Raw genomic sequence first — 13,925 nt, 5'->3', positions numbered from 1 at the left:
CCCCCCCCCCCCGCGCGCGCGCTTGACACACAAACAACATGGCAGTGAGTGGGGGAAGAAGTCGTTCTCAAGAAAGGGAATGAGTTCTTCAGCGCTTTTGTGTGCTCACCTGTGTCTGTGTGTGTGCGCATCAGGGCCGAACTCCGCCGTGCGCGACACAGAGAGCAGAGGAGGATTTTAGACGCGCACTGTGTAGGGACAGAAATGACATGCCGTTGTGTAAATAAGATAAATAAGTGTTGACAACGCCAAGCTGGCAGACCCCCGAACCGTAGTAGACCTCCGAAGACCATTAGCTCCTTTAGCTTGTGTTAGCTCGTTGTGGCAACAACACATAAACAAAGGGACTTCGTCTGCGTTAAAGAACGGCACTTTATTTTCAGCACTGCAGGGATGATGCACAACCTCTGTCATCAGTGTCCGACTTTTACATAGAGGGAAATAACTCAAAAACAGCATGCAGAACTGCGTAGGCTTCTTCACTGTGGCGGCTCGATGTAAACAACATAACACATGCCTCACTTTCTTCCTGGGGCGCATCCGTCTGACGTCACACAACACACCCGGCGCACTAACGTCTCATACCTTCCTACATCAACTACATACTAAATAATAAAAGGACAAGGTATAGACCTGTTCTATAGGAAAGGTAACCTTAAATGACTTCTGTTGTGATCCAATATGATGGTAGGGGAAACACTGCCATATTATAAGAAAGGGGTCCGGTGGAAAGCGATCACAGATGCAGTTGCCATGTATATTGCAAGAGATGTGGTGCCCATATATAGGCTACCGTGGAAAAGCTGGGGTTTATTCACATGCTGAAAGTTTTGGACTCCAGGTATGTGCTACCAGGCCGCAATTTTTTTTTTTTAACTAGGAGGGGAAAAAATCGATTTAAATCGTGAATCGGATTTTTTGTGAAAAAATTGGAGATTTTTTTTTTTAGGCCATATCACCCAGCCCTACTTGAACAGTTGCAAATAATCACCATCCACATGCATTCATTTCCTGTAACTATCCCTTTTATTCATTAAAAAGGATACTTACCCAGCTCTAACTTAGAAGTGCTCGTCTTTAAGGCTTCAAGGTCTGGGCTAATTGAGCCAAAGAGAGCTGGATGAAACGGATTAAGTTAGCAATGTTACTATTAGCACTAAAATGATTTAAACAATCTCTAAACAGTGTGTTTATATTCTCTAATAATTAAATCACCTTGTTTACACAGAGTATCCCCAGTTGGTCCAGTTGATCTACCTGCTCCAGGATATCCAGTTCCACCCCTTGGTCCAATTGCACCAGGTGCTCCAACATTTCCAATGTCCCCTAGACATCAAACATCACTAAAAGTTGATAGCCTCACTCGCAGCTTAGCGTGGACACACTAGAGAGAACTTGTAAATCATCTTCACAAAAGGCAGCATGTTTTAGTATAACATTTATGTACTTGCATTTGAGAGAGCTATATTGTGAGTACTTTCTAAGTTGACGGTGCAGCAGAGAAGCTGCTCGAAACATACAATATTTATTGCAGTTAAATGATCTGAAACCTTTTCATTTTAAAAATGTATCATTAAACAGTATATGAATTGCATACTGAACACTAGGCCAGCATAATTATCCCATTATGAGCATAAGCAACTGCAGATAGTTACAGCCTGACTGGCAACTCCAGGTTTAAATCTAGGATATGGAAGCATTTCGGGTTCAATGGAGCTGAAGGGAAAGGGGACCTGGACAAGAGCAAAACAGTGTGCAAGTCAATCCATCTTTGTATTTAATTATGGATCATTACAAATGCATTATGCTATGTTTTAAAAGTAGCAAATAGTCACACAGCGAGAAATCAGTCATGTATAGAAATCAAAAGCGTGGATGCAGCAAGATGCATCATTAATCATTTAATAATCGAATCGTAGCCCTCTGAATCATAATCGAATCTTGAGGTGCCTGCAGATTCCCACCCCTGCAATGGGTGGAGCTCCTCTGCCTTGCCTAAAGGGAGGTTTAATTTTAGACAGAAATAACTGGAGTCCGGTCACTATTCAGATGGAGTATTGGTAGAACAAAAGGTGCTACTGATATGTTCTGGGTCGAGAAAACATTTTCTGCTGTGTGTGTATGGGTGTCTGAAAGTGATTTAGTGGTGCACGTGTGCAATCAATGAGTGAGTCAGTGGTGCAGGAGTGTTCTTGTGTGTGTGCGAGCCTAACATAATAATGTGAATGAAGCTCAGACTTAAACAAACTGACTGCAGCATTTTATTTTCTGTGGGTCACTAGTATTTTCTTTAACAAAACTTGGCTGATACACATTTTCACACTATACATTGCCAGGTAACGTTACCCACCACATTGATTGCTCTTAATCAGCCATTATAAAAGCCATAATACACGTATGTTCTTTACATGCCTTATGAGTCTCAGCTAACAATCACTGATTAAGGTTAAATGCACTTGAATGTGGCATTTAACTATACTTAAACCTATTACAATTTTTTGGGCCGATACCGATTTCATTTTTTTTCAAACCACTTTACAGCACGCAATATATTGCAATATTTTCTATCTTTCCTTTATTAGAACATTTTAACCAAGATACAACCAGCTTTTCAATAATCATCTCTAACAAACAAACAAAAACAGTGACACAGGTTAAGAAACATTTTCCTTTTTGCTCAAATATAACTTCAGGTACGGTATTAAAATAAATAAGTAAAAAAGGCATTCATAAATAAAAACAGATAAATAAAATAATAATTCTTGGTGTATAGCATTTGTGGGTAATTTCTTGAATACACAAAAAAGTAAAAATATCTCCTGTGGAAAATTCACACAGGTCTTCAGGACGCGCCCGCAAGTAAGTGTGCGGACACGCGCCTCGTCAGTTTCAAGCGGCACCATGCAGCAGTGAGAGCTCCACAGTTCAGTTTAACACAGACAATTAACAACTTTCTTCTTCTCTCTTTTGATGTGTATGCGTGAATGATTAAGGTGAGCAGCTGCCCATGTTTCACTTCCTCACATCGCCCAAACCGTGAGTTGCACATGTGCGTGTGTGTGTGCTGCTAATGTTACACGATGTCAATCACGCGGTGTGCCAGGAATTTAAATCGGCATATTTTAGACTGACCAGCTGGTCGCAGGTCACGACCGATCACGTGAAAACCGGCCCGATTCCGAGCACTGCCGATAAGTCTGGCAATTAATGCTATCTTTGTTGTGTTGGGTCTGCTCGGCATACACTGGATGTCTTCTCCTTAGATCTTGTAGTATTGAGGATGTGCAGTTGTGGTAAGCTAACTTCCGATCCGATACCGATATTACAGCCTTGAGTTTTGGCCGATACCGATACCGATCCGATCCAAGCGCGTATTATACATATTCACTTATTTTGTTGTCAGTTATGTTAGAAAAGGTTTGATCAAGCAATATTACTCTAACAAGAACAACTACTTAATCGGATTAGTTAGAATGATCCTCAACAGTTGGTATGAGAAACTGACCTGTTTATTGTTAACAGGGTTAAATAAACAAATTTTAAACTTGAACATTAACGTTAAATAAAAAATATAGCTGGTTTGCTTTGGCTGCTTTGGCCCCTTAATAAATAGAAAATAAATCAACACAAGAAATCTTTAAAATGTCTAATATTGAAATTAAAACAGCAGCAAGACTCCACACACTTGTGCTTTGGCCCCCTAATAAATAAATAAAAAGATAAACACCACAAGACATTGTTGACATTTAACAAACAATGCAGGCTTTCCTTTTCAGTTATTTTAGTAGTGTCAGTGCAAGCGTGGTGCTGCTGTTTCCTGGGACCAACAGAGGGGACAAAAAACCACACACAATATTGTACAACTGTTTAAACAAGCAATAGTCCATCCATGGCTCCAGTTTCACTAATTGTGCCCAAAACAATGACATCAGTGCTCTTTACTTAAACAGTAAGAGTGTAAACCAAATAAAAATATCACTCTCAAAAAAACGGAGCAGAAAACAAATAGTTAACTAAGTTGACCGCTACTCTTCCTACCCTCCGTGTGTGTCTGCCGTCTGCATGCTGGCCTGGTGGATTGATAGTAAGAGCTGGAGCAGATCACTGGAACAGACTGCTTGAATTGCGGAGCGCTGGGCTGGTCGGAAAACCTGGATCGGATTCCGTGAAAAACTGGATCAGAGTTCTTGGATCAGCATTTTTCCATGCAGTCTGATCCGATGCCGATGCACGTTTTTTGCTAATATCGGCGGCCGATACCGATCCGAATATCGGATTGGGACATCCCTAGTACACACTGAACTATGTTGTGTTTTTGTTTTAAATTGTAATGATCCCACACTCTTTACGCTTTCTGTCGTTTCCTTTTGGCATGTCTGCTCTTTATTTCTCTCGCTTTTTTCTTGTCCCTCTTCCTCCATTGTTTTGCAGTCCACGCTTCACAACTATGTTAAAGCTGCATAGGCTATCAAAAGTGCAAGTAACATAAGGGCGTTGTGTCCACAAAAATAACCTTCCATGTGAAATGCAGTGCACTGTATAGTTGTACTGGATTTAATAACGTCTCAAGGCTTTTTAGTAATGGAATTACTTAAATTACTCACTGACTTGTTTTAGCCCTATTACCTACCCACCTTTTTGACCAGGAGGTCCAGGAACACCATATTTCCCTGGTGGCCCCGGTTGCCCAGGAGGCCCTTCATCTCCTTTGGGACCAGGAGGACCTGGAAGCTGACTGTAACCAATAGGAACCATCAGGCAGAGGATCCAGAATAGGAGACACATCCTCATTGTCTATATGCAGAGCTAAAATTGAGATTAAATATGGTTAAGGAGTTTTCCATTCATAGGCTGCATCAGGAATATTATCTTATCATAATTTTCAACAATCATGTCAAAGTGAGGAAAGTCAGAAGAGTTACCAGCTTGATGTAACAGGAATGGAATTTTCTGTGCAATTACATAGAAAAGTTATTCAGAAAATGAGGTATCAATGATGTTAATCAAGCTCCAAACAACACCAACAGAAAGAAACTCACTTGTGAACGAGGAGAACTGCTGGATGTGCTGCCTCCGTGCTGCTTCCAAACAAAAATAGCTGAGAAGAAGTTCAGTCAAAAATATGTGAGAATCATACCAGAGGAAATGAAAAGCAGGTGAAGAATCTTTTTGGGATATGACACAGAAAAGAGAAGTCCCAAAACCTCCCTCTTTTTAACCAATAGTCTGAATGGTTGCAAAGGTCAGTGTTGACATATATATTTAAAACACATATCTAGGCAAACATAATTAAGTTCTTGATTGAAAAACATTTTAGATAGGTTTTACATAATTTTTCCTTTCAATGTCAGTTCAAAGTTGCATGACAAGTCTGTGAAAGGCCTTTTTTTAGAGGCCATAGGGATGACAGTTGTAAACATGAGGAATGCTCGACTGTAGCAGCATGCTATCATTGGTATGTACCTATAGCTTTCATTTCAGTATTGCTGTTACAATATGGAATAATATATACAGAGTTGATTAACTTGACACAGTTTTGACTTGTAATCATATCACTGAACTGTGTGTGTGTGTGTGTGTGTGAGAGAGAGTGATAAAGAGCACAATGCAGTGAATCATCATCATTCCCATGATGATGTTTTCAAAGGAATCTACTGAATATAACCATCTTTGTGCTGGTACTGGTCACAGATGTATCATATTAAAGGGGAACACCACCTGAATTAAGAATTTAAATATATTATTTCTATGGCCAAGAAAAGTTCAATCAATATTTGTGAATAGGAGCTGCTGTCTCTAAAAGCCAGAAACCAGAGAAGTAAGTCTTAAAACTTGTGATGTCATAGGGTATAAAGTCTGGAGCTGCTCTATAGACAATGAATGGGAGCCTGATTTTGTTGTCCCAGAGAATATTTGTTTTCTGTTTTTATTCCTGAATGAGCTTTGTTCTATTGTAGTGTTCTCAGCTCTGAAACAAAATGTACCCATATACTCAGAATCCGACAAGAGTTCTATGTGTCATCTATAACATCTTTCCCAATTCATTGTCTGTGGAGCAGCTCCAGACTTTATACCTTATGACATCACAAATTTAAGTTTTAGCACTCTGATTTTTGGATGTGGTAAAGAGCTGTTCATGCTTACTAATAGTTTTGAACTGTCTTAGACCATAGGAATAACATGAGTGATTTTGAAAATGGACGTAGTTCCCCTTTGAAGTGGCAAATGTGGAAAAACACTGTGCCCCGCTGGGCACTTTGAGAGTGTCCAGGGGTTTCGTTTATAAAACAATACGTAGGATTCATATTAAAAATGTTCATACAGACAAAAGCCAAAAATGGCATGCACCAAAAACTATTTAACAGTTTCTACAATTAGGCTTCCACCTCACCATCTATGTCGCCAATTTCCTGTCTCCAAAATGTTTGTAAGCATGGGTCAGAGTCTCTCCCATCAAGTCTGTTTTTATAGATCAGAAAGTTTGCGTGGGAAGTTGTGTTCACCTCTTTCAAACCTTGTTTTGTGCGTATGTAATGTTTTAAAAAAGGAGACCCTAGATGATTTCATGGTCCGTCGTCTATCTGAAAGATTTCTGTCATTTAGTACTTCTTAGATGCCAGCTGCTTTAGTTATACTAAAGGCGCTGTATGCAAGAATGTGGCCAAAACGGTTACTGCACTCAAATTCAAAATACTGCCGCGAGTCATGTCCACCCCCCCTCCCCTACAGATTCGAGGTTGCTGGACAGCGGCACGCTGGAGACTGATTTGTTTGCCCATGGGCGGCTGCCGTGTCAGGGCTGCGTCGCCGCATCCTTGATCTTCGGTTTTCCAGCGGACCGTTTGAGCAAGTCCGGCTTCTCTGCTGCTAACGCTGCTNAGAACTTTCTATATCTGACAAATGATGTAAGCATTCAGAGAGCATTCAGGTGTCACTTTCCAGACACGGTTTTCTGACAGCATAGTGCAGCCTGTATCCTGGATGGATTTATCTGGCTGCCCTTCTCCCCATTTGGTGAAGGCCAGATGTTGGTTTTTCATATCAGCCTCAAAATTCCCCACTGCTTTATTGTTGACGTTGATCCAGGCGTTCTCGTTACTTTCCACAAACACTTGAGTCAGTATGTTGTTCTCCTCCTCGTTCTGGGGTAAAGCCAGCTCTAAGTCTTGTTGGGAGCAGAACTCAACGGCCCTGGAGAACGAGCCCATCTCCTTGTTGGACACAAAGTATTTCTGACCAACGCTGCGGACAAAGTCGTAGTTTATAGCTGAAAATAAAGAGAACAACATGCAACACATAAGGAATAAATGAAGCAGTGATAACACACTTTCTACATTCAAAACTGTGTTGTCATGTTGGCCCTTGAGCTCTGCTCAGATGTCTTTGCATAACACATTTATTTTACATGTTTGTTGCTCTGACATTAAAATATCAGACTCTCTTTTAGCCTCATACACAGGTGAAAAACAGTCTTTTTTCTGGCTTTGATGTTCAAAAGAAAAACATGTTGAAATATCTGCAGTTTTCCCCCCTCCACAATAATGATGCAGTTTGTATGTAAATGCATTGAGATTGAGAAAATATTGCAGCATTTCACTAAAAATATTTCTCATTGCTCCTTTCTCAGACAACATCCTCCCTGAATAAAAGATGCATTTGAAACAAATATACTGAGGCAATAGTTAAAGCACAACATTAGCATGAACACAACTTATTTCAACAAGAAATCAAACACAGCAGTGTCTCTTTAACAACTATAACTAATCTCTTTCCACATGTTCTCATTCCTTGTAACACTCCCTTGTAATGATTGAATAGGATACTTACTCAGCTTGACCTTCGCAAGGCTCTTCTTTAAGGTTTCAAGGTCCTCCATAATAGGGCCAAAGATATCTGGATGAAACAGATTAAGTTCAGTTACCAAACGGGTGGTAAGTTTGATCTGAGTCCACACTGTCAGATGTGCACCTTCTACAAATGAAAAGTTTCATCTTCACTTCTTGCACAAGTTAATTTGTCTTTTTTTTCCTTCTCTGAATACACTGAATGTTGAGTAAACCAGAATTGGCTCAATTTTCACTCTTTTCTCACATGTACGCACCGAGACCAAAGTGTCTCAGACTGTAGTTTGAATAATTAATTGATTAAACTAACAAAATTACAAAAAAAACATGGACAAATTATTCATTAATAAAAGTAGGCATTAGTTAAAACCAAGTGGCAACCTCCAAGGCTTAAGAATAAAGCCAATGCAGATGTGCCAAAATCTGCAGTTCTTTGATTGGCCACTTGAGGCTGATTCCAAAACAGGGTAAATCCCCACAGACTCGCGTATTAAAATGCTCAACTGTACAGCAGTAATAAACATGTTAACAGTCTGGTTCAAAAAACGGTTTTGGAACTCCAAAAATACTGGACAACTCAGTGGCATCTTTCATTAGAGACTCTGTGCATGGACATCACCCACATCTTTCCAATGCCCAGTTTGTAACACAAGCTTTCTGGTAAACATCTGAAATCTCAAGCCTAGATTATCCTGATTACATTACCAGTTAATTTCTCAGACATGAAACCGTTGTCACAGGTTATGTTGTTCTTATCTTGATGAGTACACTGATCCTGCTGAGTGAAATCGACCCTTTTAAATTGCATTGTGTGTAAGACTTAGAAATTATGGGCTCAGAGCTTAAAAGAGTTGAAAAAATATCACTCAGACATAGCCTCAACAAAAATAAATACCTTAAAAAAGAGTTAGTATGATCGTGAACTTGGACGCGGTGTATAAGTGTCCACTCCTAGTGTATCTATTGACATCTCCTAAACAATGAGTGAGTCTATGTGTATTGAGATTTCTTTGTGTATCAATGAAGACTGAACCTTGCTCAGGTTGTACAACTGCTGCATCCTACAGTTTATTAAATGACAAACAGCAGTTACTCAGTTGGTGAAAATAATTTGATACAATAAACAGTATATATGCTCTTTAAAATCTAGAAAATATTAAACCTCGTCCACAGAATGCAGCAGGTCCAGGTGGTCCAGGTGGTCCAGGTGGTCCAGGTGGTCCAGTCATTCCAGGAGGTCCACGAGGTCCAACTGGTCCAGGTTCTCCACGTGCTCCAGGTGGTCCAGGACGTCCAGGAACTCCTGTTGGGAAGAGCAGGGAAGGTATGGAGCTTGAACAGTGACAGTAAGTTTTGGCATTGAAAACAAAACTTGAACTGAAAAAGGAAACAGTCCGCACCGGTGATAGCCGTGGCTAGAAGTATAATGTTTCCGGGTTGTCCGTCTGTCCCACCCATGTTAAGCGATTTCTTAAGAACACCTCAAGGGAGTTTCTTCAAATTTGGCACAAATGTCCACTTGGACTGAATGATTTACTGATTAGTTTTTGGTGGTCGTAGGTCAAACGTCAAGGTCACTGTAACCATATCTGTCTCATTCTTGTGAATATAGTATCTCAAGGACGCCTACAGGAAATTTCTTCATATTTGGTACAGAGGTCCACTGAGACTCAACAATCATCTGATTAGATTTTGGTGGTCAGGGGTCAAAGGTTGATGTCTTCATGACCTTACATCCACTTCATGCTGTAACATGATATTTCAAGAACTGCTTGTAGGAATTTCTTCAAATTAGGCACAAAGGTTCACGTAGACTCAACAATGATCTGATTAGATTTTGGTGGTCATAGGTCAGGGTTCAAGATCAATGTGACCTCATCTGTCTCATTCTTGTCAGTGTGATATCACAAGAATACTTTGAGAGAATTTCTTCAAATCTGGCGCAAATGTTCACTTGGAATGAAGAATAAACTGATTAGAATTTTGTCGTTAAAGGTCAAGGTCACTGTGACCTCACAAAATATGTTTCTAGCCATAAGTCAAGGATTTATATGCTAATTATGACAAAACTTAACACAAAAGTCAAAAAGGATAAAATAATAATAATAATAATAATGAAACATTTGGTCAGATACTGAAGTGGTGACTCTAATTTTGCGTGCCCACCTTGAAACTGTGCTGATTGTATAGTTCTTCTGTGTGTGAAGCATCTATGTTTTCTCAGACATGGATGTAAACTGTAAGAGAAACTTAACTGGTGCACAGAGGCATAAAACCGTGGGGTAGTAATTCTAGTTTTTCATTTTTTTTCTGTCACAGTTTAACAGATCCAGTCTTAAACCTCCCAAGCTGCTCACAGACTCATCGAGCTGCCCCGATAATTATAAATCTGTATAATAACTTTTATGATTACATCAGTATGGAGCAGCTGACGATGTTGCCAAGCAAGGGTAAACACTCTAGCTCTTGAGGCTAACTTTACTACTGTTGACAGATATTTAAACTGATGGTTAAAGTTTTACCTCCAGTTTTCGCTGAAGAGTAGACTTTTTATAGATGTTTTTCTCATGCAGACTATTTTGGTCTTCTGCTTTTGTTTTTCTCACCTGAAAGCATTGTTAACATTACAGTGTGTTGTCGCACCACGCCAGTCTCCATTTTGTTTACATCTGCTTCCCCATGAGATCACCCGAGGTGGTGCATTCATGCTCTTTCTGGCATGGTAATCTTAAAAACATCCTGTAGTGTGTCATGCGGGATTTGGGGACCATATTTACCTGCAGCCTGATTGTGGCCAGTAGAAGTCATCAGGCAGAGGATGCAGAATAGAAGAATCATCCTCATCTTCAGAATGAAGAACATAATAATTATTGGAACCACAATTTCTTTATTGTTACAAAAATTAGATCAGCAGAGAAGGTGAGATTTTGTGGTAGGTAGATTAGGTAAATATTAAACATAACTGTGATAATACTGACATGATACTTTTCTAACAGGTTCATCTACTAACTTGGATAATGACAGTAAATCTTTGGAGAGGATGATGAATCGGGTGTCTGTGTTTTCATTACCACAACTCAACTTGAAGTTTCATCTACAGTAAAAACGCCTCCATGTGTCATTCTATAATGGCCTGTGTCTGTGGTTGTCGCACTGCTCGGGTCTATGATTGCATTATAAAATCAATGTGGAACTAAAAACATAATTACCACAGTCTGAAGTGTAATCGCAGTGTATTTTAACTCCATTTGGGGGCTATTGAAACATTTAAAATCAGTATAAAATTACAATCTGATTCAAGGGCTCACTTACCTCCGTTTACCTCTTTGTCTCCTTTTAACCCTTCTCTCTCTTAACTCCTTTTACCACCTTCCCTCAGAGGTACAGTTCACCCCAAAAATCTAGATTGTTTTGTTTTGAGTTGCCAAGTGTTGAATATATCAGCCGTAGGGATTTCTGCCTCTCCTGGAATATAATGGAACTCGATGGCTGCTTATGTTGCTCAAAGCATTAAAAACTAGAGTGAAGGCAGACATGGCTTCAGACAAAACACGGCAACTCACACCAAAACAATCTAGACTGACAAAATGGAGGGAAAAAAATGTACTTTTGATTTTGGGGTGAACTTTTCCGTTTATCTCACATCTCTCTTTAACCATCTCCAAGCATCCTCTCTTATCATCAGTCACACCAGTTTCTCATCATCTTCTCTTCTTAAGTTTTTTTCCTCTTTCTTTTCTCGTCCTGCCAGTGAGTACTTTTGAGTCTTCTTGTGTTTGTTTTTTAGTATAATTAGAATTCAACTAGTTAACAGTGAACATGTCATAAATCTGATACAAGTTTTGTCTCTCACAGCCTTAATCACAAGGAAAGGACTTTAAAGTGCAACTAATTTGTCTTGTACAAGCTGGTGGGGGGAAGTCGGGGATAAAAAAATTACAATACCTTCAGCGATTCAGCTCTGAAATAAAAAGAAAAAAAGAAGCAGAGTTAAAGCTTGGGAGGTCAGACTGTCGTTATAGCTGGGTTCCTGTGGATCCTTCAAAAGTTTTAAAAGTCAATGGAATCATTAGTCTAAGAATAAGACCTTAATTGGTACATGAAAAGTAGGATATCACAAATTATTTTTAATAACTTTGCATTTTAAGATATCAAATAACTTGGCAAGATCTTTTTTGTTTTTATATAATTAACCAGATGCCCTTTCGCATTAATATCAGGCAGATCAGGATGAAGGAACAAATACGCAAATACATTTACCACATCCATTCAAAGGACGAATTAACAAGATTTTTTTTTTTTTTAAGGCAAACCAAATACTCTTTTTGATGATCTGTTTATAGTTTTCCATGTGTTCTACTTTAGAAAATTATGATTATTTTTCAGTATTTGAAGTTGATCATCTACCATTTTAGCTTGACCAAAAACTGATGATATACCAAACAATAAATATTTGGGCAAATTTGTTTTTGTTTTGCTTTTTCCTTCAGTTTTGGTTATTGTAAAATTGGTCTTAAATTTCATACCGAGCGGCATTAAAAAAAGTCACAGTTTTAAATCTAACTTGTCTTGAGCTGCAGGAACCCTGGGCTAAAAGATGGAAATCTGAACATGTTTGCTGTCACTTGTCCACTACCATTGTTGCACAAACCAGCGTTCTAAGAATTTAAAAATGACCCAGGACCCAGGGAAATATTAATTACGATATAAAATTATTTAGCTGCCCTTTGACCTTCTTACTGTACATACAGAGATTTGTTCATATCTAACCCGCTTATAGCTTTTAATAAGACTTAACTGAACAAGCTTTCATTGTTGAGACCACATGTTGTGGTTTCTAACTCGTACAGAGAAATGACTTTTAGGTTGGTGAATTGTCATGACTTTAATAGCAATAAGAACAAAGGAACTCACTGTGTGAACGAGGAGTGATGTGCAGGATGAGCTACTTCTTCACTGCTATTAAAGAAAGTAGTGAAGAGTGTATGTAGAAATTCAGTCCAGAGTTTATAACGGATGTTGAGAGAGAGATTATTAACTATGATAATCAGATCATGGTGTCATATCTCTCAACCGCCTGCAAGTGTGGTCACATATCTTGGTGGCAGAGCGTTGTCAAAAATGAGCTTAAGAGTTCGGTCTGAATCAGGGACTCATTTTGTTACAAAGTTGCATAATGGCCTAGAGCAGAGGTCTTCAACGTTATTCAGGCCAAGGACCCCCAAACTGATGGAGAGATGGAGCNCATCAGTTATACCTTGAATAATTAAGATGCATTGAAAAATAAAGTAACACAGAGACTTAGACATCAGTTTTACAAATGCAGCAGACATAATGTTCTCTGAAGACACGTGATTCATGGAGCTGGGTCAGTAAAACAGCTCTCACTCTCACACCTAACAGCTTGAAGCATACACATAATGACACCATTTAAGAAATTCCCTCCTAAACCACTGACTGAAAAAATGAGCTCAAGACTATTTTCTAACCACCTTTTTGAATCAGAACCATCGCAAACTTTCCCCACCCTGCTACTGAGTCACTGGGCCCTATTTAAGTGATTTAGAGTGCATGTTCTGAAGTGCAGGGTGCAGGTGCATTTAGGGCAAGTCCAGCTCCACTTTTCTAGTGAAATGGCGCAAATCTGGGTGCAAAGTAAACATGCTTTTAGACCGAGAGTTGTCTTGCTTTGATCTGAATCAGGGNCTGAAGTGCAGGGTGCAGGTGCATTTAGGGCAAGTCCAGCTCCACTTTTCTAGTGAAATGGCGCAAATCTGGGTGCAAAGTAAACATGCTTTTAGACAATGGCGCAAATCTGGGTGCAAAGTAAACATGCTTTTAGACCTAGAGTTGTCTTGCTTTGATCTGAATCAGGGTCTAATTTTGTTACAAAGTTGTATAATTGCCTAGAGTTGGTTTGTGTTCTCACGGCAGCATTTACAAGCGGACCAGATCAAATGCCTTGCGAGAGAAAGCTGCTCTTGATTGTTCAGAATTTCCATGCAGGAAAAACGAGAGAAAGCTGCTCTTGATTGTTCAGAATTTCCATGCAGGAAAAATCCAGAAAGTAATCAAAACATT

The 13,925-nt window shown here is 39.4% G+C and overlaps 2 protein-coding genes across 2 annotated transcripts in view; both read right to left on the bottom strand.

Annotated features, from left to right (window-relative positions):
- Nucleotides 1-4,791, bottom strand: part of LOC126407338 (mannose-binding protein C-like) — a 7,426-nt gene extending 2,635 nt beyond the window's left edge. Inside the window, exons 1-2 of the mRNA XM_050072137.1 lie at nucleotides 4,635-4,791; nucleotides 1,051-1,116 (exon numbers count right to left, since the gene is read on the bottom strand). Of these exons, the coding sequence (XP_049928094.1) occupies nucleotides 1,051-1,116; nucleotides 4,635-4,791 (223 nt within the window). The remainder of the gene's footprint in view (nucleotides 1-1,050; nucleotides 1,117-4,634) is intronic.
- A 2,094-nt stretch (nucleotides 4,792-6,885) lies between these two features.
- Nucleotides 6,886-13,925, bottom strand: part of LOC126408558 (mannose-binding protein C-like) — a 7,816-nt gene continuing 776 nt past the window's right edge. The window contains exons 2-6 of the mRNA XM_050074183.1: nucleotides 11,790-11,805; nucleotides 10,622-10,688; nucleotides 9,007-9,147; nucleotides 7,828-7,893; nucleotides 6,886-7,267 (exon numbers count right to left, since the gene is read on the bottom strand). Coding sequence (XP_049930140.1) covers nucleotides 6,888-7,267; nucleotides 7,828-7,893; nucleotides 9,007-9,147; nucleotides 10,622-10,688 — 654 coding nt within the window. The 5' untranslated portion in view covers nucleotides 11,790-11,805 and the 3' untranslated portion in view covers nucleotides 6,886-6,887. The remainder of the gene's footprint in view (nucleotides 7,268-7,827; nucleotides 7,894-9,006; nucleotides 9,148-10,621; nucleotides 10,689-11,789; nucleotides 11,806-13,925) is intronic.

Source organism: Epinephelus moara, chromosome 20 (assembly GCF_006386435.1).
Source record: "Epinephelus moara isolate mb chromosome 20, YSFRI_EMoa_1.0, whole genome shotgun sequence".
Lineage (NCBI taxonomy): Eukaryota > Metazoa > Chordata > Actinopteri > Perciformes > Serranidae > Epinephelus > Epinephelus moara.
Note: the sequence above shows the minus strand (reverse complement) of the source record. Positions and strands in the feature narration are given on the sequence as shown.